This window comes from Vollenhovia emeryi, unplaced genomic scaffold (assembly GCF_000949405.1).
Source record: "Vollenhovia emeryi isolate VEMERY1.0 unplaced genomic scaffold, V.emery_V1.0 DF939189.1, whole genome shotgun sequence".
Classification (NCBI taxonomy): domain Eukaryota; kingdom Metazoa; phylum Arthropoda; class Insecta; order Hymenoptera; family Formicidae; genus Vollenhovia; species Vollenhovia emeryi.
The window spans coordinates 818,466-845,368 of NW_011967177.1; the positions used below are offsets into that span (position 1 = coordinate 818,466).

General features: G+C 48.3%; 1 protein-coding gene across 6 annotated transcripts in view; it reads left to right on the forward strand.

The window, feature by feature from the left end:
• The window catches only part of LOC105562410 (protein Tob1-like), a 120,828-nt gene extending 94,126 nt beyond the window's left edge, over nucleotides 1-26,702 (forward strand). For 4 of the 6 annotated variants that reach the window (XM_012013227.1, XM_012013225.1, XM_012013228.1 and 1 more), the window contains 2 exons: nucleotides 23,055-24,028; nucleotides 25,411-26,702. In XM_012013227.1, the coding sequence (XP_011868617.1) occupies nucleotides 23,298-24,028; nucleotides 25,411-26,143 (1,464 nt within the window). In that variant the 5' untranslated portion in view covers nucleotides 23,055-23,297 and the 3' untranslated portion in view covers nucleotides 26,144-26,702. The remainder of the gene's footprint in view (nucleotides 1-23,054; nucleotides 24,029-25,410) is intronic. The other 2 variants (XM_012013229.1, XM_012013230.1) reach the window with 2 other exon arrangements.
• Nucleotides 26,703-26,903: the final 201 nt, after the last annotated feature.

Here is a 26,903-nt window from a genome sequence, read left to right on the forward strand (position 1 = left end):
AAAATTTCGACTCGAGACGCTTGTTCCAATTGTGGCAGTGGATTCGAATCAGCTTCAACGTTTGCATCTTATCTCCGTCTGTTTGCAATATCTTTTGTTCGTATCTCAAAGGATAAAAAAGGAGGAGATGATTAAAAGCTAGAAAAGTTCAATTACGGATAATTCAATGTTGCGAGTATTATCCGAAACAGCTGTACTCGCACTTCTTTTCATCCAGTACGTACTTGAAAAACAGCCAGTAGGCATTTTCGAAAAAGCAAATCTTACAAATTGAGAAAAAGTGTATCCCCTTTTCCGCTGACGGGGTCAGATCATTGTTACATTGTTCTTCGTAATAAGTCGGAAAAAAAAAGAAAGGGAAATGTCGTATCCTCTCAGACTGCACGGAAGTCATTAGCAGCGGCACTTAGAAAGCACTACAAGAGCTGCGTAATCACTTTGAGTAGAGGAGCATCTCCGCGGATGCAACAGCCAATTGACGCACACCTTCGTGACTGTGTCCCGTCGCGGAAATAGACTTCAACTTTATCAGTTGCTAAAACGTTGCGTCGAGTGGAACGGTATGTAGTCTCCGGAATAGATAGCCCTCCCGCGGGGCTTAAGGCTCGCGTGTAAGGACCCGATCGATGATATCAGGAAATTGGGATCGCCGGCGCACGGTGATGCTTAAGTCGTGTACACTGTCCTCCTTGTGTGCGCCTGCACACTGTCGGTCTATCCCGCCCCTCGGTTCCGATCTAAAGCCGCGACTGCGTAATATCGGACGCCGGTGGGCGACGTTAATCGCGATAAAGCCATTATCGCGATGACCGTCGTGCGTGCACGCGCATAAAGCGCCGCGATAAACTCCCGCCCGGATGAATAATTTTCACCTTGTACGTGGTTTCAAAAATAAGATAGAGGCTTCTGGCGGAAGCGCCGTGTTCGCGAGGAGACGCTCCTCCCGCAAACTGCCGCGAATATTGAAATCGCGCGAACGTGGAAGACGGAAAGACGGATATTGGGGAAAAATTATATTATTTTTACAATTAATAAAATTCACAAGGCTCTAATGTGAAAGCACAAAGACGAAGTCATAAAGGAGTAAGAACCGAGACAGGGTGTTGGTGTCTAAATAATTTTCACTTTAAATATATAATTTTTAACTCGAGCTACAGTGTAAAAGTATAAAACGTTTTGTTACTTTTATCATTGTTATTAATCTTTTTACGGATATAAAAAAAAAGATCGCAGTGTCGAGCCGCGAACGTGCGCAGGTCGATAATGCGTCCAAGAGTTTAACGTTGAATAAGATGTGAGCGACGTCGATATAGGAATAATTAAAACGTAACAGAGGTTCGAAAAATGGTAACAAATTAATGCGAAACGAGATACGAACGCGTAAAATAATACTAAAGACTATAATGAACCCGAGTCGAAATTTTGGTACTATCCTGATACTTTTAAGGATAAATTGCACCTACTTAGCTGATCTATACGCCTACATAGATCAGCAATAACCTACTTTGATGACATTCTATTTTTACTTCTCCCCTGAATCTTTAATTCTAAAAATTTACTTTAGCTCCTACTTAAAAGGCAATAACCTACTTTAATGCTAAATTGGCAAAAGTAGAAATTTCTGACACTATCAGTTTTAAAGTAGAAGTAAATTTTGTACTTCTACTCTTTTACTGCCTTAGGTCCTACTATGTAATAGAATTAAAGGTTCAACATAGGGCCAAAATTTCGCCTCGGGAATATTCAAGCTTAATCCATTGTTCGTCGTTCATTTTCTGCGCCGTTTTCTTCGTCCTTTTATCTACGTTGAACCCTCAAAATTCCACGCCGCAGGCACGTCAGGATCCTTCCGTGATGATACACGTCCGTCGCATGCAGCATCCAGCTGCAAGGTAACGTGGCTGCTTGTGCGCGCTTACTCCCGTCGGCACACATAACAATCTTAATTATATAACGAGCGTGTAATCGAGCACTTTCATTGTTGCCAACCGACGGCCGACGCAGGAAGCGCCAGAAGCACGATTCGCCGATGAGCGACCGTTGAACCAGCCTTTATCGGCTCGCCGATACTTCCGCGACGGGCGGCCAGTCAGAGCCAGCCGGCCAGATGCGATCGAAGATCGCGCATTCGTGATTTTTCATCGCCGAGCGGAAGCTCCGCGCTCCATCGGCTCGTCCGTTGTGTAACAGAAGCGAGCCGCGCCAATTGTGCTCGACGGCGCGTTGAACCCTCGAATTATTCGTCGATAACGGGGTTAATCCGAGACGCGAATGACTTAATGATGATCGCCGGAACGCCGTTTGAGATTCGCGTGTGCGATATAAATAGATCGGGCGATGCGAGCGGGCAGGGTCAATGCCGATAGAAATCGAAAGGATCAATCTCTCGGACACTCGCGCTTTCCATTGACCCCGTTCATTAATCGGTATGCGCGACCGCATCGAAATCGCCGGATACCTTCGACCGAGAGAAATCGTATAACAGGATAGATTCCTCGAGATGTGTGCGTTCAACATGCAAAATATATAGGATATCTTTTTTTGTGGGTGTTGTCGAGATTTTCATTTTTGATAATTTTACAATTATTAGAGGAAAGTCTTCTATTACGAGATAGACTCCTAATATGAGATAGCGTACCCGAGTCGAGTATTTGGTCCCGGAATGGGCCTCAATTATTTTATACTTCATTTGGACCTCGGAGTCGGTTTGAAACTCCAAAGCCCAGATGAGTAAAAAATTGTGTTCAACCTCTTAGACCTCCGAAGAGGATCTGCTGAACCTCTGTTGATTACACTCGCATTGGCCTCTTTGCTGCTGAAAGGGAAAGAGCGACTTTTTCGGGCTGTGGTCAAAAGTTCAACATATCTTCTCCGACACAGAGACCTTAGTTTGACCTCATTGCTCCCACTTCGAAAATTATACGAGGCTAAACTGAGGCCAAGATATTCGACTCGGGGAGTTTCTGCTGAATCAATAGGCGTCATCTGTTGGTCCCACCATGAACTTATTGTCCTTGGAGTGAAATCTATTTAGTGGAGAATTGATTGTTAGATCGTGTAATCGTTGCGAAAAAAGATTTGTGATTGAATTTGCACATTGAAAACTGTCTCATATTATCCTATCTTATTTATCTTATTATTATCCTATCTCATAAGAGGACTTTCGTCTGTAATTTCGCGAAGCAATAGGAAGACTTCGAGGAGAGATAACAAATCGAAACGAGAATCGGGCTTTCATTATCGTTTCTCGTCGAGCAGATAAGGTACATTCGTATCAGTGCGATCGTGACTTGCTTTTCAATACTTTCGGCGAACATCCGCTCGATTTTATCATGCTTATTTTTAATTGAATCATATGCTACGTATTTCGTCAATCGGGAATATAATCAGGAATATAATGAAAGTGCGTATGTTTAATAAAGAAGTTTTCAATTTGACGCGAGCCGTTTTATAACATCCGCAATTTCGTAACTTTCCATTTGGGTAAAACCGCGCCGTAACTTTTCACTACGATTTTATCCCGCGCAGCTTTTAAAGTAACATTTTCTGTATCACCGTTTCAAGTTACGCTTCGACGTATTCGGCGCCGTATTTCCAAAGTATCGGCAGTATATTGAGCGGGAAGTATCTTTCCCCGTCGGCGTATCGAGCCATGCGATAATTACAGCCGAGCTCGGGGAACGGTTAATTAAAGTTACATCCACAGAATACCGGCTAACGCGCGGTATCTGGCTCTTCTGGAATTATCGAAACTACCGATACGGAGAGTCTGTCTGCCGTGAAATATCGTTCAACGTGAGCGCGAGGAAATTGTAACGGTGCCCGCGCCACTCTAGCGTGTCTCGGCACACATTGCGCGACAATTAATTACACAATAACAACAATGATAACGACGGCAACGATAAAGACGTCCGTTGAGACGCACCCTCCGCGACGCGTCTTGATTTTCGACGAAATCCTGGTCGATAAACTCGGCCGCTTTAATTATACCGAGATGTATTTTCGGGGGTATTACTCATTCGCCGGCGATTAATATTCCGTTCTAAATCCGTCGCGCGCTTCGCGTCTTGCCGCGGAGGAGCGCGTTCGCGTCACCCGCGCGAATTGTGCGCAAAAGTCGGGGACGGACGCGCCAAGAGCAACAGTACACTCCCGGCTTTTGTCGCGAATCCGTAAATCTTATCTCGCAACAATTCCGTGACGCGCGGCGTCGCGCGATCGTCGCGCCGAGTCGCGGTCACCGTTATAAATCTATAAGATAGCGGAGCGATTATATATACAGGGTGTTATGTAATACCCGCCTCACCTCTTATTTACGGATAGAGCGGACTGGACTGAGTCGAAAAGTCCTCTACCATTTTGCAATTTTCCCAATAGTTAACGAGTTATTAATTATTGAAATCGCTGTCTTAGCCCGGTCTACTGTCCAATTCAAGCGCGCGCGGCGAGATGCGGCCGTCCCGCGATCGGCGTTGCTAGGCGCGCGGGGAATTGGACAGCAGGCCGGGCTAAGACAGGGACTTTTATTAATTAATAACTCGTTAACTATTGGGAAAATTGCAAAATGGTAGAGGACTTTTCGACTCAATCTGATCCGTTCTATCCGTAAATAAGAAGTGAGACGGGTATTACATAACATCCTGTATATATATCGATATCGTTCAACAGGGAAACTTTTCTCCGGGCGACGTGCGTCATCTTGCCTCCCCCGTGGCTTCCCCCCTGCGTGGAGGTGGGGAAAAACCCTGCCCGCGGGCTTCCGGATGGGCTTCGCCCGCGGACTGTCCTCCTCGGGCGCGAGGAAACTTTCCACGTGGTCAGCGCGGAATTAATTCGCAGCCTAGGCTGAGCCCCGACCTCGCTCTTTCTCCATGTGATCCAATTACGACGGAACGGGATTAGGTCGAGACACGTGAACTCGCATTCCCTACGTTCCCCACGTTTTCCCCCGACGTTGTCCGATTAATCCGTCATTATTGTCCCCGAGCCCTCGCGTCCTCCTGCCGCCGCGAGTCGTCGTCGGCGCCGTTTCCGAAATCCCGCGCGCGTTTCGCGATTTTTATACTTGCAAATATTTTCCTCCCCCTCCCCTTGACACGATCTCGATCATAGACTTCTATGTACTACTTTAAAGCACTTTGAGTTTGTTGAAATTTTACCATACGTTTTACTAGTAAAATTTATACTAAAAATTTCAAAAACTCATAAAGTTTCTCAAAATGCCACGTTGTAGATTGGAAGAGAAAAAGCTCTCCGTGTAGACTGCGATCTTCGAGCTGCAAAGTGAGGCAAGAGTTCCGCCATGTCTTGTTGGGTAACAAGGGTAAATAAAGTAGCATGTGTCACTGACAGACCGATGCACACATACCACTTTATTTACCCTACAAGACACGGCGAAACTCTTGCCTCACTTTTCAGCCCGAAGGTAGCAGTCTAGTGGTGTATAGAAGTCTGCGATCTCGATGCGGAAAAGGTCACGCGGGGTGAGAGATCACTCGTCGGGGCTCCACTTGGCAATGGTGCCGGAGTTTTTGCTCCGAATATAAAATTAGGTGCGTTCGGGCCGGCCGCGAGCTGGGATCTCGGGGAGCGGTGGACGTAAATAGATCACCGTTAGAATGCGGCACACGTCTTATTCATACTTACGTAAACAGGTCTTGAGGACGCGGCCCGGAGCCTCATCGCGGCTGAACGAATAAGGAAGTGACCCGCGGGCGAGGATCCTTCCTCCGCGTACAGCATTGTAACACGCCCGTTTGATACTTAACGAGATGTTTGAGGTAACGAGAAAATCTCGTCTGAGTTTACATAATTTGTTAAGAAAGCGCATACGCGTGCGCAACGCACGTACGCCGCTAATTAGATTTAATCCCTTAATGACAGTATTATTTTGAGGATAAACAGCAGGCTCTAACCAATTTGGCTTTAAGTAGCCAATTAACTCGGGGGGGAACGTAATTCCCAAGGTTCAGGCTACTAGAAAATTACGCAGCTGGCTCGTCGCGCACGGCGGATGCCTACGCCCTCGCGTCGAACCGCGGAATTTTCATTCGCGGGCGAGAAATAAGCACGGGAGGAAATGAAAAAGTGCATTTCGGCGCGACGGCAGTCGGGTCACGTTCCCGTCGCGCGCGCGTACTCCTCCTCGCGCCGCCCCGTCGTCATTATTGCCGTTGTTTACCAACACTTTTCCGCGTTTTAGCGCCCGGCCGTACGCGCCTTCGCCTTTCCCGGAGGAAGGCTCGTACGTGCCGCGCCGCGGTAAAACGCTCCTCGAGTACGCGAGTAAAACAAGTTACAGCACGTGGAACGCCAAGTTGCTTCCGCGGCGCGGTTACGGTCTCACGCACCGCGGGCGTTTCGAAAGACCGCCCTCCGAATCGATGCCCTTCCGGGTTATATGCGCGCGTATATCGCCAGTAGGAAATACCAGAAATTCTTGGACTAAAATGCCGGCCGGGCTCTAACCTTGGCTTGGAAATACGCTGCGAGCTGGTTGCAGCTTATAAAGCGCTGCTACGCCGCGAGAGCCGCGATCGCACGGATTTCTCTCGTCTTCGAATAGAACATTTCGCAATCGAGCGTTAATAGTTGGTCCAATTAGACTCACGAGGAAACTCGCTCGTTATTCACCTAACGCCTTTATATTATTGACTGTCTGAGCTCTCTCTCGTGACTGTCTGAGCTCTCTCTCTTATCAGCGAGTGCGTTGTGTATAAAAATGGAGCGAGAGAGAGAGAGAGAGCAGAAAAATCGAGAAGACGCGAAACAACGCGCGTCCCGAGTCGAAATTTTGACCCTATGTTGAACCTTTAAATCTATTACATAGTAGGACCTAAGACAGTAAAAGAGGCCGAACTGCAAGTACATTTAAAATTGATAGTGTCGGAAATTTCTACTTTTGCCAATTTAGCATTAAAGTAGGTCCTTTTAAGTGGAAGCTAAAAAAATTCTTTAGAATTAAAGATTCAAGGGAGGAATAAAAATAAAATGTTATCAAAGTAGGTTATTGCTGGTCTATGTAGGTGCATAGATCAGCTCGGTAGGTGTAAATTATCCTTAAAAGTGTCAAAATAGTACAAAAAAGTTCAACTCGGGGTATCCTTCGTTTGTCATCGCGAGGGAATGGCGGGATGAAGAATGCCCGACATCGAGGAAGCGGGACTGGATTACGCGCGAGATTCGCCCCAAAAAAGAAGTAAGCCGCTCGTGTAATTGTGAATATTTTATGCGACGCGTAGACACGGGCTTCAGTTCGCTATCTCTCTCTCTCTCCGCGAGCGACGAGCCTTTCGCGGTACATTTTATTAATGCGCGCCGATCCTAGCCCCGTGGAATTTTAATGCGAGGCTCCGCGAGGCGAGCGCGAGCGCGGCCGAGACACCCGCGACGAGCGAGAGGATCGCGTTTGCTGCCGAGCACCGTCGGCTGCGTCGCCGGTGCAGGGTGCGTCCGTTGCATGGGAAGAAGTATCGATCGGTCTATGTCTTCGAGACGTTTTATTTCTCTTCCCGCCGCGCTCCTGCCACCCCTCCTTCCCTCCTCTCGCGCGCGCTCGCGCGATCTTAGACACGGACAATAAAACGGGACCCTTGATCTCCCTGGCTCTAATTCAAGCGGTGCGTGGGTGAGTTAATTGTCTTGGCGCAGACAACTTTCGGATGGAGACAAGCGCGTCTGGTGCTTTATTTTGGTCAGAAATATACGCCGAGCGAGATGATCGAAGTGGCACGATCAAGATTTTCGCGTTTACCTCGCGATCTTCGTGCGAGGCTCCCGATGTTTCGGCGGAGGTAATCCGAGTTAGTGCAATCCTCCCGAGATCGTTGGCTCGCGTCCATCGCAAATCTCGACCCGGTGCTATCGTTGAAATATCGGTGACTTGAAAATCCGCTTGCTCGCCACGTAGTTCCTCGTTCGCTCTCTCCTCCCGTATTTCCTCATAGGAGGAACTCTATATCCTTCTGAAGGATATTCCCTGGGAGGAATCCGTCTCGCAGCACGGATTCTTTCCAACGTCGTGTAAATATTGTATTACATTAATATTTCATTCCTATGTTTCCGCTTTGCGCAAAATGTTGGCACGAACGTGCGCTCGCGATCTTACGTGTATCGCGGTAGAAGTGACTTGGCAATGGCTTTGGAAAATTTTTTATATTGTCGCGCGATAAAGTGTTATCGCATCGACAACCCGTGTTCTTCTTCCTCCTCGTGTATTAGGCCTTAAAGCCTGTTTTATCCAGTTCCGTTCTGGTACTTCGAGCATTTAGTTTTACCTCATCTTCGGTAGGCTGCTAACCTTGCCGAAGGAAACCTCCAATCTGGAGGACTGTATCCCTAAAAGGGTATATGTGGCAGGGTACTCTCGGTGGTTGCCACTTCCCTTCGGGAAATTCCGAAAAAACCAGTGGTGTCCGTGGATTTGAACTTGGATCTTTTCGTTCATTTGTTTACTAAGCAGCGCACATTTCTCTGCGCCACACTCGCCACGCGTTAATATCGTAAATCAAGCAGGTTCAAATTGAGGGGAAAATGATGACAGAGCCCTCGCGCTGCCATCAAGATCGCTCTCTCTCTGTTCAACGAGACGAGATTCTCTATCTATTTTCCGATCTCGAAATCCCGAAAGTAATCGGAGCCGGTCCGGCTCCGTAGCTGCGTTTGGTTCGTGCCTCGTCGCAAATCCAGATCGTGAAACGTGGCCGGATATCAGTGAGATATCGCTGATGTCGAGCCCCTTTTTCTCTCTCCCCGCTGCCAGCTCCACTACTCGCTCTCCCCCGCGGGAGCGCCTCTCTCCCGTTGCCGCCCCTTCGTCCTGCCCAGAAGGGGTTGGAGGGCGGGAGGCGGCCACCGACGATCGATCACCACCTCGCCCACGTTTCTTCCTTCCGCTTTTCGCAATGGAAACCGCACAGAGCACTCGCGGCTCCGAAAACGGTGCCCCTTGTCGGGGGCCGAGGAGCTTTTTACCAGGTGTACCCGTGCGTAGTTACAGACCTCGCGCGAAAACGCTCCACTCGCTCCCCTCGGACAGGGGGGTGATTTAGGGCCTGAGCAGAACGGCTGTCTTGTACTCTTAAGACATAAGACAGTTATTGTGCGTTACCTCAAGACAAAGGCTTAAAACATAAAACGTGGTCTTAAGGCTGTCTTGAGAGTATAAGACGGTCATTCTGCTCAGGCCCTTGCTCCGCCCGGAGTATCAGGACGTGACTACGTTTCACCTGCGAGATATTTAGAAAAGCATTCCTTGGAAGTCATCGGGGACGATTCGACGTGGGGGAATTATTACCGCGGTTACGTAGCTCTCGGGCGCGCGCGCGCGCAACGAATCGCGAAGGTTCGTCCGCGTTTCGTTTTGTTCTCGGTCGCGTGAAAGCTAATTAATTCCACATTTATGGACGTTACGCGATTCCGGGCCTTTGATAATTTCCCTCCATTTTAATGGCGCCGCTCGTAATACACAATGAACGCAGACGCGACGGCTAATCTCGAGAGCAACGCTACGTGCTCTCTCATCGGGATCCTCATTTTTCATAACGTCAGCTTATTAAAGTAAATTAACCGGCAATGGAATATCTGAATATATTAATTATGCATTCGACAACGGAGGCAACCAAGTGAGCGGCACAATATGCTCGTCCGGCCGGATATAATATCGCGATTACATTGGATACCACATTCGAGCGGATATAATTTACGTGTACGGAGGCCCCCTCCGCGCGCGCGTACCTTCGATATTTAAAAAGTACGTTCCATCCGTCTGCAATAGCAAACGCGATATTCCAGCTCAGCGATCGGAATTTACACGGATTTTACGCGAGAGATTATTATTATTATTTTCATCAGCGAGAAAACGATCCCTTGGTATAATCAAGATACGCGTAGATAAGCACGGAACGGCAGAGAGGAGCCAAAGATACGAGATAAAAATAGAGTTTTTAATAATATTCTGCGCAAGAAATTTCCTGTATTAAAACACTGGCCGGTTAATGTCGACTAGAAAGCTCGATTATTGTTATTTATTACTGGCAACTTAAGGAGATTGCTATGTTCTGTGCACTGCCGACAATCCGAATCGGCGCGCAGTTTAAAGTCGAAACATACACGGAGAGACCGATGTGGCTATCGCACGTCTAATTAGGGGTTGGCACAACCCCAATAAACAGTAATATTTGGGCCAGCTATAGCTGTGGTTGTCGTACCCACATTGGTATGATAAGTAGCGGGGACAACTATATGCGTTTTGTGCAGCGAACTTAGTGAATGTCGCAACACAAAGCAATGTAGATGCCCCTACTATTTATACGGCAACATTTTTATTTTAGTTATTTTTGCCTTAGCCAGTCTTTCCGTGTAGACGCGAAGATACTGTAATTGCGGCAAACATTACCGCATGCCTCAGTGGTCGAATTGGTGAGACGCCCGCCTGGAGAGTAGGAAAGTCCTTCAAACCCCGGCTGAGGTAATATTCTTGGCGATAAATCTTCTGTATTAAAACACTGGCCGGTCAGTGTCGACTAAAAAGCTTGATTATTTATAAAAATAGAGATTCGCACATACGGGGTAGTACAATTACAATAATTAAAATATAGACAAACATTGAAGATAACGAATCAGCAAATTAAACTGGCCAAATATTAAACGTGTTTCATGAGGGACTTCATTGAGATGATTATTGATTAAATGCATAATATGTTAGCACTGTTAAAATTGCGCGCCGTATGTGGTGCTCGATGTAATCTTGCATGAAATTGTACAATAATTATCGTAAATCTCTTTTTTTCCCCCGGCAGTCTATACATGATTAATTTCCAAATTATTATCTCATTCGATTCAGCTACTCGTTATAATAACACGCGAATATATCGGGACGATAATACGCCAGCCGCGATCAGGTCCATCTATCGAAACACGGTCGATCGAGCAAAAGTCAATACTGTGACGGCCTTACAGTGAAAGTGCGCAATAGTGTCTGGAAACATTAAAAAGCGCGCTAATATGCATAAAAATCGGAAGAAAGGCAGTTCTGCGACGCAAACGACGATCAGCGAGAGAAATTCTTCATTCATCCGTGCCCAAGCTGCTCGAGGAAATCCCGTCGGCGTCTCGCGCCTGCTCTAGCGTATCAGGATAGAAATACTGGACGGATAAGAGAGAGAGAGAGAGAGAGAGAGAAAGAGAAAAAAGTGGTTTTTTCGCACTTTCAGCATTCCGTGAACAATTGCGTGTATCCGTGTACGGCCGATAGTCGCGGGATTCCCCGTACGATTGTATCTCGCGATTAGCGTCGATCGGCGGACTCGAGGAAAAGCGGAGGCTCTCTAGTGACATTTAGATCGTGATATTGAACAACCTCCCGTACGGAGAACCCGTTTTATAATAGTGGTCCTCGAGAGGAGGAATTTTCTCACCCTGCCATCAAGAAGATTTCCGTATCCCTCGCGAGCGAGGAACTAAGTTAATTTGAACTCGCGTCTTTGTGCGATGAAGATCGGGCGGGTCAGAGACGGAAGGTCTCAAAAAGTACTTTTTTGTACTAAGTAATACCAGATAATATTAATTTGCTAGGTAATAGCGTTTTACTCGATAATATTATTAAATTATTTGATTATAAATGAAATTGTGACTGCATTATATTATTAATTTTATTGCGCAATAATCGAAGAGGAGTTGAAATGTCATTAGTCGCGTGTACGCTTATAAAGTGTTAGCAATATAAGTTAAGCTTTCTTGGATTTGAAAAATAAGAATATGCGAAGCAATTCAGATAACTGCAAGTATTTCCAAAACATTGTAACGCTGGATAACCTTGTAGATTCGCCTCTGGGAATCCAGATTATAAAAATTATGTCGAGTACCAGCTTGCGAGAAATATTTTTCATTCTCGGATAAACATTTTATGTGTATACAAATAATGGCAGATTTTCTGGGAATTATTTTGCACGGCTATCAGATTATGTGCAGCTGTCGGATAACATTTAACATAAGCGCTGAAGTAATCATTTCCTCGAGAGGAGCGGAAATTCCGAGATAAGCCGATACAAAAAGAAGGGAAGGAGATAATTGGCCGCCGTCAATCCTTATCGAATCCTCCAATACTTTTAAGTCTCGTTACGTAAAAACCACGCGCATTTTGCGACGTAACCGAAACATAATAAACGCTCGCTGGCGTTAATTATTAGTAAACATCCAATTGCAGACCCCACGCAGGATTCTCCTGATCGTGACTCACGTTTATTACAATCGCACATTTTGTTCTACACGGCGTACAACGCGTGGCGTTTTTTTCCCGCATTAAATGCGATTGATCGCGCGTTTATCATTATTAAGGTTTTCCGACGGTTTTTTTTGTGTCGACTGCGAACGATGAAAAGTATCTCGCCGGTATTTCCCCAGGTTTCATTCTCCAAGCACGTACGATAAGCCCCGCGCGCTTTCCTCCACACGTGTATCTAACAGCGGCAAAAAACGACGATACAATCAACGATACGTCGTAATCTTGCGCGGCGGGTTTTATAAAGGAAAAAAAAAGAGGAAGAGAAGGGGGGAGGGAAAAAGCGGCGAAAACATGTTGCGAGCTGGTAGCTCCGTGACTGACGCCACGCTGACAGTTGCGTGATACCTCGTTCCGAGATTCGTTTTATCGCAAAATCAACAGACTGCCTACATGGATTATCTGGGCCGTAGGAAGACGCTTGGAGTTGCGCCGCGTGCAATAACGCGAGATAACAATATAACGATGAATTTCAGCGTGGAAGTTAGTGCAGGGGGGCCACCGTACAAACCGTAGATCGTCCCGCGGTCGTCGTACAAATTGGTCATAAAATCCCTAAACGGCGATGCAGTTTCTCCTCTTAAAAGGCGCCACGACGGAAAAGAATGATATAACCCGCGAATCGCGTCGTTCGATCGTCTCTCTCTTACTTTCTCTCTCTCTCTCTCTCTCTCGGGCGAGCTCTGAGGATGACAACCGGCCGTATTTTCGCGGATAATACGTTTCTTGGTTCTTTCTTCTCTCTCTCTCCCTTTCCCTCCCCCATCTCTCTTTCTCTGTCTGTCTGCCTGTCTCCCCCCCTCTCTCTCTCTCTCCGCCTCTTTCTCCTCTCTTCCCGGCCTCAGCTCTCTGCTTCTTTGCCATTAAGTTCCCTTACTCGATTCAGACGTTCTCCGCAGACGACGAAATTATCGGGCGGGCAGAGACGCGCCCGCTCGGTTTACTTCCGCATGCGTCGGCGTCCGCCGTAAATTTTCGCCGTACAAGCGCCGCACTCGAACGCACTCGCCCGCCGAAATTAATTCCGCACGAGTGTCACAATCCGGCCGATGAAAAACCCGGGCGTGGAAATCGCCATTTCATTCCTGGAAATGGAAAAAAAAAATAGATATATCCCCGTCGGCGCTCCTTTCGCGCCCCTGTCGCCGCCCGATATCTTCGTCCCACGCCTAGCTGTCGATTTCCATCCGATGATTTGTAGCTCGCCGATCTCATTCTCGTCTCGTTACACCGCGCACGGTTATCGAGAGACGTATCCACTCTCGAATGTTTGCGCGACTATTTTCCCCGAACTTCCCGGAGGGCTATTTCAGACGGAGCTTTTCAAGCTCGCAACGCCCTCCCGTCGGCTTGTCATAATTCTGGCGATCCAACGCCGAAAAACTTGCGTCAATATTGCCGTATTCTTCATGGCACTGCTCTTCGCGCGGCACATCCAACTGTTTAATCAAGCGCTCGTCCCTTGACGTAACTGCGTATTGCGATTGTTCTTGTCGATCGGGATGGCAAAGCAAATATTGACGACACACGCGAAACGGAAGTTTCATGCGTTGCGCCGGGGTCGTTTCGATGCTTATGATAAATTATCTCGGGCGGACAAGTGCTTGGATAAGGCTCCGCGAAGCAACTCCGTTCGCGGGCCCATTGGCGGAGCTTTTAATTTCAATTCCGCCCGCGCGAGCCGCGCAAAATAAACGACAACTCGTTTACATCGTTGCGTTACAAGTGTCGTTTTGCGTGCAATAAGGTCGACACGGCGCCATTCGGTTTGATAGCACAAGCTATAAAATCTGCCCCTCCCACCCTCTGCACTCGAACGATTCATAAAGCTCGCGCGCCCACGCATGCAATCGAAATGCATTTTATTCTTTTAATTGCCGCGCGACAACGGCGCGGCGTTTAATTGAATCGCGCGCCTTGTAGAAATTAATGTTTATGAAAGCGACGGACTTCTAAAGCCGTCGCCTAAAAGCCTTCCGAAGTAAGTACATTCTGTCTCCCCGCGCTTTCGTCGATAAGCGGCTAGAAAATGGAAATGACTTCACTCCTACAGAAACACGTATATTCTATCTCACGAATGTTCAACAGTTTCCTGTTTTCGTAGCAAAACATTTTTTAATATCCAAATATTACTGCTTTTAACTTTTTGTCGTATTAACGCTACAATATATAACATACACTGTACGAAAAGTATGTAAAATTACATATATAATTAGTGCAGCAACCACACTAATAATATCGAAAATATATAAATGTATGAATTTTTACAAAAATTTATTTTGACCACTCTTTGTGCTGTGTAAATATTTGTTTGATTAAAAAAAATAACATCATTAAAAGCAAGTTCTTTACTTATTATATACAGGTAATAATTTTACCTATCAAAATATAAATTTACTGACGTATGTAAATATACACCTTTGACAGACGGTCCCAATGGTTACCCACTGCGATAGTTGTAATTTTACATGAAACTTTGTTTACGGTGCATAAGTACAATCCCGTTGGTTTGTACCGCGAGACGATTTCAAAGAGAACCCAACTCCAGAAAACTCGCAATGGCGATGGGATAAAAGGAATAACACAATGCCAGGCTTGGCCCAGGTCCGGGTGCTCAATGGGGGCCCTTCGGAGAAGGGGTGGGGGGTCGGCATCCCCGGCTGATTGGGAGGGGCAGACCTACCTACGCGTATTTGGGGCGCTATTTAAATGGAGGCTTATAGGGCAGGTCCCGCGTTCTCGCCTTGCTATCTGGAGCAGCAGCGCCTGTGTCTGCAGAGACTGTGTCGTATTGATCTGTCGGTCCGCCTGGCACCGCGCTCGAGAAAGAGCGACGAGCGGCAGGAAGACAGCGGGGGGAGGAGGTGGAGGGGAAGGGAGGAGCGGAGAGGGGGAGGGAGACGGAAGGAGGACGCGGGGGAGCGTCCGAGAGGGGGCGAGGCGCGGTTTATTATAACCCGCACAATAAAGTTCAATAAGAATCTTCTCCGGAGTGGAGTAGGACGAGCCATAATGGCCGTTGGATGGGAGTCCGCATTCTCGATAAATAAGACGTCCAATAAGCGTTATGAGGAAAGCGCTCCCGAAGATTCCGCGGAGTGTTTTATTCCCGTATAATTTGCGGGATAGCTCGGCGCGCCGGTGACCGAGTTTCCCCCCCTCCCCCCCCTCTGGAACGTCGCGTGGACATTCCCCTGATTTATTTACCCCGTGAACCGCGGGAGATCGCGTTCGATTCGTTACCGAGTGCGGTAAAAAAAAAACAACAAAAATTAATATGCAGCTCGAGAGGCAAAAAATAGACGCGAAGATGCCAGCTTTATGCTGTTATCGCGGCAAATATCAACACGTGCCTCAGTGGTCGAAATGGTGAGACGCCCGTCTAAGAGAGTACACCCAGAGAAAAAATGTCCGGATCCAATGCTATTACGCTTGAATGTATCATAAAATAGGATCGATATAGCGTCAATCATATTTATTAGAGAGAAAGGAATATTTTAATTTTAAATGAAAAATTCTAAAATCTAGAACAAGACGACAGTATCGTCTTTTGCCGAATATCGTGGTGCCAATTGAGGAGGGGAAAATTTATTCTAAACGCAAGAATAAACTTACATTTATATAAGTTTCTCTTGTCTCAATATACTAAGTCAATCTTTTTTAATTCGATAGAGGAGAATAAGAATTATTGATTTAATTTTGACATTGTCTGATTTTTATATTATACTAAATGAGGTTGTGAGAAATATAAATGCGTCAAGAATATTTTTGCCCCGGGAACAGAAATCCTTTCTGAGGGTGTAGGGAAGTCCAGGTTGAAACCCTGAGGTAATATTCTTCGCAATAAATTTCTGTATTATTAAAAATGCCAGATATGGTCAATAAAAACACTGCAGTTGTTAATACGCAGCTGTCGCGGGCGCCGCGAACGCCGGTGGCGTTAAATTATGTGTGCGAAATCTATCGCAATCCGGGCGACCCCCAGCCACGTCGGAAAACGAGATCGGGCGAGCGTGTCACGCGAGCCGGGCCGGACACGTGCCCGAGAGGAATGTCGGAGATTGCACGCGCGAGGGGTGGACTCGCGCCCGCGTTCAACGGTTGCCCGATCGAGAAAGGGTCGCCTCGTCGCTCGCGGATAAAAATGTTCCGGCAAAAATATAACTATATAAAAAAATACGGTCTCGGTGTATTACGTTCGCGGGAAAGTGCGCCAAGAGGCGCAGCCGAGCGTGCATTTCGTCCCTCGCGGTTGATATCTGCAAGCGGATGATTTCCAAACTGTGAATGAATGCGTAAATGATTCATTCGCCTGTACGGCTTCTTTCCGAATCTAATAATCGAGATCGGGATTACGCTCTCGATTCAACTACCACCGATCACACGATTTCATTTGATTTCATACGATTTCATCCGATTACAAATAATCTCATCTAATTGCAAATAATTTTGTTACACGCACGTTTAAAAATATGCAACGTTGTTAAACCAGAAAGAGCTGTTACATTTCCTCAAAATATATTTTTCTCTTTTTACTAATTGTAAGATGTATTTACTTGTAGAGGCAATTTCAGTTAAGATTGTAGTATTCGGTCACGTGGTTCCTTGCCTCCCACTTTTCCCACCAGTCTAACCGTGGTCTTGGCGAAAAGTAATTTTGCATTTGTATTTACTGTTTATTGTCCCAAATTTGCGCGCAAAGGTGTATCAACGATTACATCAAAGTGGTTACCCCCTTGGACTTGTCTGCCCGCGAGAGTTCCGTCGTCGGGCACCCGCGGAACGAATGCGTTTTTCTTTCCATCCCGGGCGAACTTTTAACCATCTCGACTGCAGTGATAAATGCTACGACGCGCGCACGTGACTCGACGGTCGATTCGTTGTATAACCCGGGCGGACGGGTTGCGCAACGTGATTCCGCGCGGTTTCCTCCCGTCGTATTCGTCGTCGGAGCGGAGTAATCGCCGCGGCAAGAACGCGCCGTGCCCGTCCCGCGTTTCTCCGACCGTAGGCCCGGGGAGCCCCGTTGTCCCCCGAAGTGCCTCGAACAGGTACGACGAATTGATTACGACACAGCCTGCGTAGCGTCCCCTGGCCCGACTTCGGGACCTCTCTCGTTCTCGTGCGTGTTCGCATAATGCCGCGACGACGACAGCGGCGCTTCTTATCCGATCCGAAGGATACAGACGTCGTCCCCGGGACGAGCGGCGACGCCCCGGGACGTCGTCGGGCGGCGGGGCGTCGTCTTGACCCAATTTGCACAGGCTGGCGTAATTAAATCAGCTCTCCCTCGCGCGCGCTCTCTCTCTATCTCTACTCTCCTCGCTCCCCCCCCCCCTCTCTCTCACACCGCTGTTTCTTCGGGGATCGATTAAGCGAATATATATACGCGAACTGAGCGCGCGCACTGACGGATTTAATCCATCCCGCTGAATTCTGAATTCAAAGATCCCTCCGTGTACTATAATTGACTCAGGAATTCGGAATCGGGTGCGCGCCTGCAAATCAGGTGCGTTATTTGGAATGTTATTGTCACGGTTAATTCGTTTTTGCCTTCGGGACAATTTGTATGTAGGACGAAGTGTCGGGGCGAGCGAACGTTATTTGAACGGAGCATTGTACGACTATCGCGTGTTTGTTTCTGCCGCTGTCCAAAGACGGTTCGCTACTATCGTTAAACGATATGCAGTCGTCTATGTTATCTGCCCGACTGAATGGAGAGATATAATTAAGAAAATTTCTCTTGAATCTTCCGTTACTATTTTAAAAGACTTTGCACATCACACCGCTGGCGTGTTATTTCTCGCGATCGAATCCGTTATCTCCTATAAGATAAGTCCATCTGTGTATTTTTTCAACTGATTCGAGACGCAATCTGTATACGTAAAAATCACATTAATCACTCGGTCGCTCGTTACAGTAACTTCCGAAGGTACATTTACCTTCTTTACTGAAACTCCCGAGCTCCCTCCTCGAGCCGCAGTATCCCCCCCGTTGCGCTCTACAGGTTCGTTTTCTGTTCCTGCACTGGGGTACCAGCGCAGTAAGCTGGAATGAGAAAGAATGTGCCTGTCTTACTCTAATTTATTGCGCCAGCTCAGGAGTGCAGCAACAGGAAACAAGCCTTATGTTTAATGACGAGCAATTGCCGTTCCGTCGTACGCGTCTTAACGCCGAGGCGGCGCACGAGATGACGTCGGGAGTCACCTTGTTCGCGTAGTCTTTGTCGCGCTGCGATACGTCACATTTCACGTGTCGCGTGGATATCCCCGCTCGAGTGCATCGATCGACGTCCGACGCGATCAAACGGCCGCTCGCATTGCGAGCGAGTAGCGGGATAATTAGCCGGGGAGGGTACGCCGCTTCTTTGTCTCGGCGTGATCGCGTGTCGACGTCGCCCCCGCCGTCTCGCGCACTCGTCGAGAATATCGAGGATCACTCCCGACCGGGGAAACCCCCTCCCCCGCGCTCCATTGACTTCGTTCCGCCGAAGGACGTTTTATCTCCGGCCCACATATCGGCACCTCTTCTACCACGCGACCTCCATTCAGTCCGGCGTAAATACAAAGGGCGCCGGCACCCCCGTGCTCGATCGCGCTCTCCCGTGAGAACGAGAGAGAGAGAGAGAAGCCGGCTGAGAAAAATCCCTTTGACACTTTGACACCTGCCGCGAATCGATCTCGTCGGCTCGTCGACAATTACACGGGCGATAGTAAAATTAGCATAACTGCAGCGACGGGAATTTCGTGAAATTGCGCCCGTCCTATTTTTTTACTCGGTTTAAAATACAATTAATTTATCCCGAGGCGAGACGAGGCTCCGCCGGACAGCTGTTGGGGGGAGAAAAAGACGGGAGGGGGGAGGGAATAGGAAACGACGCGCGAGACGCGATTGTTTGATTTTTTTTTCTCTCTAAATGTCAAAACTCGACAAACTCCGGACAAACATCGCGGTCGAGAAATATCGCGGGAAAATCAAGGTGGCGGAAATTACGGGCACTTCGCGAGGCACTTGGTCAGGCACGGGAGCCGCAAGGCCGTATATTTTTAACCTGAGAACCTTCCGGCAACCCTGCCGCGGGATCAATACCTACAACCACCCCCGTCTCGCCGTGTACTACTGCTAGAAGTGGAGACCGCCGCTAACTTTAACCTACATATCCGCCGCCTCTGGCTGGGAGCCCGCCGGTGGAAACTTGCCACCGAGTCAAGTACAGGAAGAAGAGGCCGGGGGACGGGGGGGAGGAAAAAATGCGGGTACGCGATGCAGATGCGCGCCGAGTAAAGCCGCCCGGCGAGAAACGAGCCGCGGGGCCGCGAGTGTGCAGCGAAATGTTTCTCGATAAGAAAGTTGGAAAACCCATTTCCGCTATCTTGCCCGGTCGAAATATTTCATCGCGGTTCGCGCGCCGCTGCGCGTGAAATGCAAATTGCCTCGATCCCTGTAACATTTATGCCAAATGTAATCCATGTTTCCCATTACGAACCGTTACATTTTATTATCTCAAACGCGTAAAATGTCGAAACCATCATGCGGTGTCTTACGCAGAATAGATACTCTGCGCGCTGGTACTTGAATAATCTCTACTGCTTATCTTCGCACTGAAAATCATATAATCGTGGGACAACGTGGCATTTTTAAGGACTTTATGAGAGTTTTTCGAAATCTTACCATACATTTTATTAGTAATTATACTTAATACATATTTTACTAGTAAAATGTATAGTAAAATTTGCCATTTCGGGGAATTTCATTCGAGTTTTTCAAAATTTTACCATACATTTTACTAATTAAATGTATGGCAAAATTTCAAAAAAACTGAAATAAAATCCCCCGAAATGCCATATCGTCCCACGATTGCATGATTTCCAGGATAAATTTTAAGAGAAAATTCTCTCCGTGCGGGAAAACAAATTTCCAATGGTTGATTAGATTCCGAGTGATTAAATTCTTTGAAAAACGAACGATAATTGCGAAATTATACCCCGTACAATACTTTGGGAAATAAAGTCTGCGTAAAAGGAAAAGGTGGAAGAACTCGGTAGAAGTGAATATCGCGTTCCAAGTCTTCCTCGGAGGGGTCACCGGCCCGAAAGTCGTGAAAACTTTTTTGCGGTTTTCGCCTTTCTCTCCCTCTTTTCCTTCCTCTCCATCTCGGATCGAGCTCTATTTTCTCCCCGCGGGGGGTCTGGGAAGAGAAGCCACGAGAAGACGGGGCAATCGAGTTCCGAGATTCTCAGCTCGTGGTCGCCGGATATACCCCGGTACTCCTCGTAGAGGAGCCTCTTGATAGGCGCTCAAGAATCTCTATTTGCGGGAAAAGAGTGAAAAGAGAAAGAGAGCCGGGGAGAAAAAGAATAAGGGCGTGGAGAGGGACACCTTTCGCTCTCGGTGCCATTCAGAGAAAGAGCGACTTCCGCAATTGCGGCGGCCCCCGCGAATGGCGGATAGTCGCCCGCGCAATCTCGTCGCTTCTAAGAGCAATCTCTTTTATCACCTCTCACCCCGTTTCTTCCCCCTCGTTTGCGTCACAGGACTGTTTGCGGACGTGGGCATTTTTATACGGGCCGACGCCGTATGACGCGCGCGTGCGTCGCTTTCGCGGCGTGCATAATTTACGCGACGAGCGCTCGGCGGCGCGTGTAAACAGCCTCGAATGTAAAAGGACGCGACGGAACGTAAGAGAATGACAGAATTGCGAGAGCTTGATTCGGGCGAACGGCGGCGAAGATGAAAATAAAATGGCCGCGGAGAAAACTCAATTGGTCCATTGTACAAATAGTATCGCGTACCTGACGGTCTTGGCAAACGGACCGTAAGAAAGAAAAAAGTGCCAGCGAAATAACACATGTAGTGAGTGGCCTTTAATGTCGATTGTTAATTAACTGCAATTACACTTATGCACACGATTCTAAAATATTATTAAGCTAGCGCCACACCATGCGCGATTCGTCGTTCGTGATTCGCAGAAATTCGTTGGACATTCGTTATTACTAGAGGTGTGACATTTTTATGTTATTTTTTGCCATTTTTTGCGTTTTATTTTTCTAGATTTTGTGTTACTTCGATGTTATTTTTTGGCATCTTTTGCGTTTTGTTTTTTCGGATTTTGCGGATTATTTTGATAATGCCGTGGTCAGGGGTGGGCAGGGCTTCAATAAGACGACTTAGGACCGGTTTCACCAACGTCGCTTAATTTTAAACTTAGTTTAATTCGTTCTTTGTCTCTTTCCAACTGTTACTTTAGAAAGAGGCAAAGAACGAATTAAGCTAAGCTTAAAGCTAAACAATGTTTTGATAGAACATAATTTACGACATTTATTAAGACTAAACATATATTGCGTAATGTAACATAAAACATAGCATAACATATTAAAATAGCATGGAACAAATTACTGAAATTACATATCATTTTCAGGCTATAAAAGCAGTAACACGTCTAAAAAAAGCAAACAAAAACTAGTCTTAGGCATAAATCTCTAAATCTCTTTGGTTTAGGATACAACATTGGCGTTAGAAATGTTTACTAAGGAAAATTGCAATTTTTGACGTTATTTGGACGCTATTTTGCGTTATTTTGCGTGTTAAAACGAAGTTGGGGACTCCAAAATGTAAAGAAATAACATTAAAAACGTTCCTGGGGCATTTTGCGATATTTTGCGTATAAAGATAACATCAAAATGTCATACCTCTAGTTATTACTTACCACTGTTCGTGATTCGCAGTTTATCATTCGTAATTTATTAGTTGTCGTTTCGTTCATGTTAACTTGGGCAACGTTTAACCTGTCATTACAGGACTTGTATCATAAGTCAACAATTAGTCAAGTTTCAATATTAGCCAAACAATCGACCAATTCTTCCTCGACACTATTCGCAAATATACGAATCACGAATCGCGTATAGTGTGGCGCTGGCTTTAATCTTATACACGCGAGATGGATAGAGTTACGTGAGATAATGAGGGGGCAGACTAGTTCCTCGTTAAATTATGAATGAGAGCAATTGTCGGGAGATCTCGGAAGACCCGCCTTTTGTCGATAATCGCGGGTTTTCGAAGGTATTATCTTCCGCGGACACCTCGGTGCGAGGCGTACGGCGGCGAAGAACGATCCGGCCGGCCCCGCCTCTCGGTTCCCTGAGCGTGCGGGGTCGAGAAACGGCGAAGCGAGTAACCGGAAGCCGTGTTCCATTTCAATGCGCGAGCCTCGCTCGTGAAAGGAACCGATAACGCCTGTCGACCGAGAGCCGGCCGAGGCGAGCCCTTTCCTAAGCGAGATAGAGTCGGGCGTTCCTTTGACGCGATTTCGCATTTCCCCGCACGGAATCCTCGCCGCGAACGACGAACCCCCCCGATCTTCGCATGCAACTCGGCAGAAGGGGAGGGCGCGGGCGCGCGCGACCTATTGTCGGCCTCTGATAATGCGTACGAGCAGGCGCCGCTCCGCGCGCGATAATATTCCTATTCGGCAGTCAACAAACTTCCATGCCATTCATTTGCGAGTCGGGGGGAGGGGACGAATGCGGGTAATTAAGATTCGCAGCCGAGGAGTAGAATAGATACCTCGAAGTGCGTTCGCGATTGAATTGAAATTGCATGGAATTTGTCGACTGTCACGGCGACGATGATAGGATTTTCAATGAGGAAGTGCAGATGTATCTTAAATCAATTTTCGGAAAGAGAAACCGGAAATTATTCCTCTCGAGGAATCCTCAAAATGCGACCGACGTGCGATACACTTTTGACGTAGTCCCTCTGTTTGCGGATGTTGCAGATCCCCGGACATTCGCGACCCGCAACTGGCGACACGGTAGTCCGCGCGCGTTGAAGAATCGGCCGTCGGGTCGCGGAGCGTCGGCAGCCTCCGGCAGCTCCGTTAGCCAGGCATATACCACCACCCGGAACAATCCCCCGCCCGTGGCAAGACGGCCGATCGTGCGGACGTCCTCGGTGCTACCCCGGCGCGGCCGCTACGTGCGACGACAACAGCCCAAAGATTCTCCCACCGAAGGCCAAGATGCATATCGAGGTGCAGGTGGCGCTTAACTTCGTGATATCGTACCTCTACAATAAACTGCCGCGCAGACGGGTCAACATCTTCGGCGAGGAGCTCGAGAAGGCGCTCAAGGACAAGTTCAAGGGCCACTGGTACCCGGAGAAACCGTTCAAGGGCTCGGCGTTCAGGTGCCTCAAGACTGGCGACCCGGTCGACCCGGTGCTAGAGCGCGCCGCGAAGGAAAGCGGCGTGCCGATCCAAGATATCCTGGAGAACCTGCCGGCCGAGCTCGCCGTCTGGGTCGATCCCGGTGAGGTGAGCTACCGTATCGGTGAGCTAAACGCCGTCAAGATCCTCTACTCGGAGACCGGTGACCCGCACGACGAGACCTCGGCCGATCGCGAGGTCACCAAGACCTTCAATCCGGAGGCGCAGTGCTTCAGGCCGATCGAGGCCGTGAGCACGTCCCTGAGCGGTCTCAGCCTCAGCCCGAAGTCGACCTCGCCGTTCTCCAACTCCCTCAGCAGCAACGCCAGCAATGGCTCGTCCAACAACCAGCAGAACGGCCACGGATCCGGTTCCTCGTCTGCGCCCTCACCCACGCCCATCACCAACTCCTTCAAGGGCTCGCCCAGCCCCGTACCGGCCTTCATCCCGCGTACCACCGCCCCGCTCACCTTCACCACCGCCACCTTCGCCCAGACCAAGTTCGGCAGCACCAAGCTCAAGACTAGCAGCAAACGCGCCAACAGGTTGGTACACGCCGTTTCACGTTTCCTCCCAATCTCGATCAGATTCGATCCAACTTATTGTTAAAGATGAACAATGATTGCTGGTCAACTTTCTTTGCTATCATCATGGAAATACAGTTTACTTCTTTGAGGCGTTCAAGGTGGATGATTTTGATACGATTATAATAGATCGTGAATACAAACATCTTAATTTTCCAAATTACGATCGTCTCGAGTTTATGCGACGGACGATTTTGTAATGAAAATAGTTCTTTCTTTCCCTGATGATAGGAACATAATTATTGCGGCAAAGAGTTGTGTGAAATAGTTGCTGCTCGAGGAGTGTCGCATTGAAAAGACAATAGTACGGAACGTTATTTAATAACTAATCAGAATATTTTTCAATGTCGCCAGCGGTAATTAACGTCAGCGTTTTCTCGACCATACCTGGCATTTTTAATAATACAGAAATTTTTTGGCGAAAAATACCTCAGCCAGGGTTTGAACCTGGACCTCCCCACACTCTAGGCGGGCGTCTCACCAATTCGGCCACTTGGACACGTACATGGTGAAACGCTCGTGTCAACGTCAGTGTTTTCTTGACCATACCTGGCATTTTTAATAATACAGAAAATTTGTTGCGTAAAATATTACCTCAGCCAGGGTTTCAACCTGGACCTGGGCCTTCCCACACTCTAAGCGGGCGTCTCGCCATGTACATGCCTCAGTGGTCGAATTGGTGAGACGCCCGCTTAGAAGTGTAGGGAGGTTCAGGCTCAAACCCTGGCTGAGGTAATATTTTTCGCAATAAATTTTCTGTATTATAAAAAATACCAGGTATGTTCAAGAAAACACTAACGTTGTAATTTAATAAATTACACGCAGTTGTTATTTATAAAAAAACATTGCAAAAGACTGATCACTTAAATCTTTTCGATGTTACACTTCTCGAGTTTCCCAGACAACGCAATCTGTATGTGTATTCGTGGAATGCTGCTTGCACTTGTCTCGAGTATATCTTCACCTATTTACCATCGCTAGAAACTAACATTACTTACAATTCCCGCGGTATAAAGAGCAAATTGAACAGTGGGATCGCCATTAGATGGATAGTTGATCGCTTCGCAACCAGATAACCCGTAGAAATAGCTCGCATGCTCGAAATTAGAGAATAACGCGTAACGAGGCGTGCGATCTGTCGCATAGGAGAGCGCACATTGCCGATAGGATTTAATTCTAGCCCGCGCGTTATACCCCGTTCCCGAAATACACACGCACACAAGCACGACAGACCAAAACGCGCGTACTAACCAGGCCGCGGCGATCTACCACTCCCGGATCCACGCACACACGCGTGCATACACAGAGCCACTGATGAACCGCACGGTACCGCTCGGTTTCAGGATGTCGCCCACCGAGTTCTCAAACTATATAAAGCAGCGCGCAGCGATGCAGCAGCAGATTCACCATCACCACCATCATCAGCAGCAACAGCAGCACCAGTCGCAGCACCAGTCGCAGCATCAGTCGCAGCAGCAGCAGCAACAGCAGCAGCAGCAGCAGCAACAACAGGCGACGGCGGCCGGTGCAGGATTGCCAGTCTCGCAGAGCTCGCCGCGCAGTCGTAGCCTATCGCCCGGCAGCATAGTCGCTGGTGCCGGACAGCAACACGCGGACCCGAGCGCGTACTTCTTCCCACACGGCCCGGCCGCGGCGGCGTACCACCCGCAATTCCCCCATCGCAACATCTTCGACTCGTCGGCGAGCCATGGCGGCTACCTGCCGGCCGATCTCTACGCCGGCACCAAATTCCCATCATCGTACCTCGACCCGACCACCCTGGCCGGCCATCAGTTCTACGGCGGTAGCATGAACGGCACCGGCGCCGGTACTGGCGGCGCCGTCAACGGCACCACCGGCGCCGGTGCCGGTAGCCAGGGCGCCGGTAGCGCTGGCACCGGTAACCTCGGCCCGATCGGCTCCGCGACGACCAACGGCAACGTCAACGCCGGCGCGGCCGCCGCGGCGCAGCAGCAGGACAAGAGCGCCCTGGTCGAGGGCCTCAACAACTTCGGCCTCGGCTCGGTCGCGCCCTACCCGGCCAGCCAATATCAGCACCTGCTTGTGGCCAACTAATACCTCGCGCGTGCACATGAAGCCGTCGGAAACACCGTCGCCGCGGGGCGCGGCGGCGGTAACAGCGTACTCGTTTTCGGTGCCGCTGGTCCGGCGGCGGACAAGAAGGAGACGGGGCCGTCACCTCTGAGACTCCGTCGTCGCGACGCTGTCCCGAGCCCGGCTTCCTGAAGACGAACGTCCAAGCCGAATCGGTCCCACACACTCTATCTCTTCCCTTCCCCATCGGAGTCCGCCGGTTACGCGGCTGACGACTTGTCCTCTCTCCCACGATCCCGCATCCAGACGCTTCTCAGAACGCTCTTTCGTTCGACTTTTCCCAATCCAAGGAGTTCGAGACACTCTGTACATACATTATTGATAGCTATCAACAGATGGGGAGGGAGAGATAGAGAACGAGCGGAGAAAAAGAGACACAGAAACGGCCGCCGAACAATCGGCACCGATGACGATCATGAAAGCGATCGAGACGAGGAAAGAAGGTGTGATAGGATAGAGAGAAAGAAAAAGAGAGAGAGAGAGAGAGAGAGAGAGAGAGAGAGAGAGAGAGAGAGAGAGAGAGAGAGAGAGAGAGGAGAGAGTGCTTGCGTACGTGTGAGTGAGTGAGTGAGTGAGTGAGTGAGTGTGTGAATGAATGAGTGAGTGAGTAACTATTGAGGAACGCTGGCAACAGACAATGTCGATGAGACTTGGAACCGGATAGTTCACTAAAAAAAATTAATTGTGTATACTTGGTATACTGATTTCTAATCAGTATACT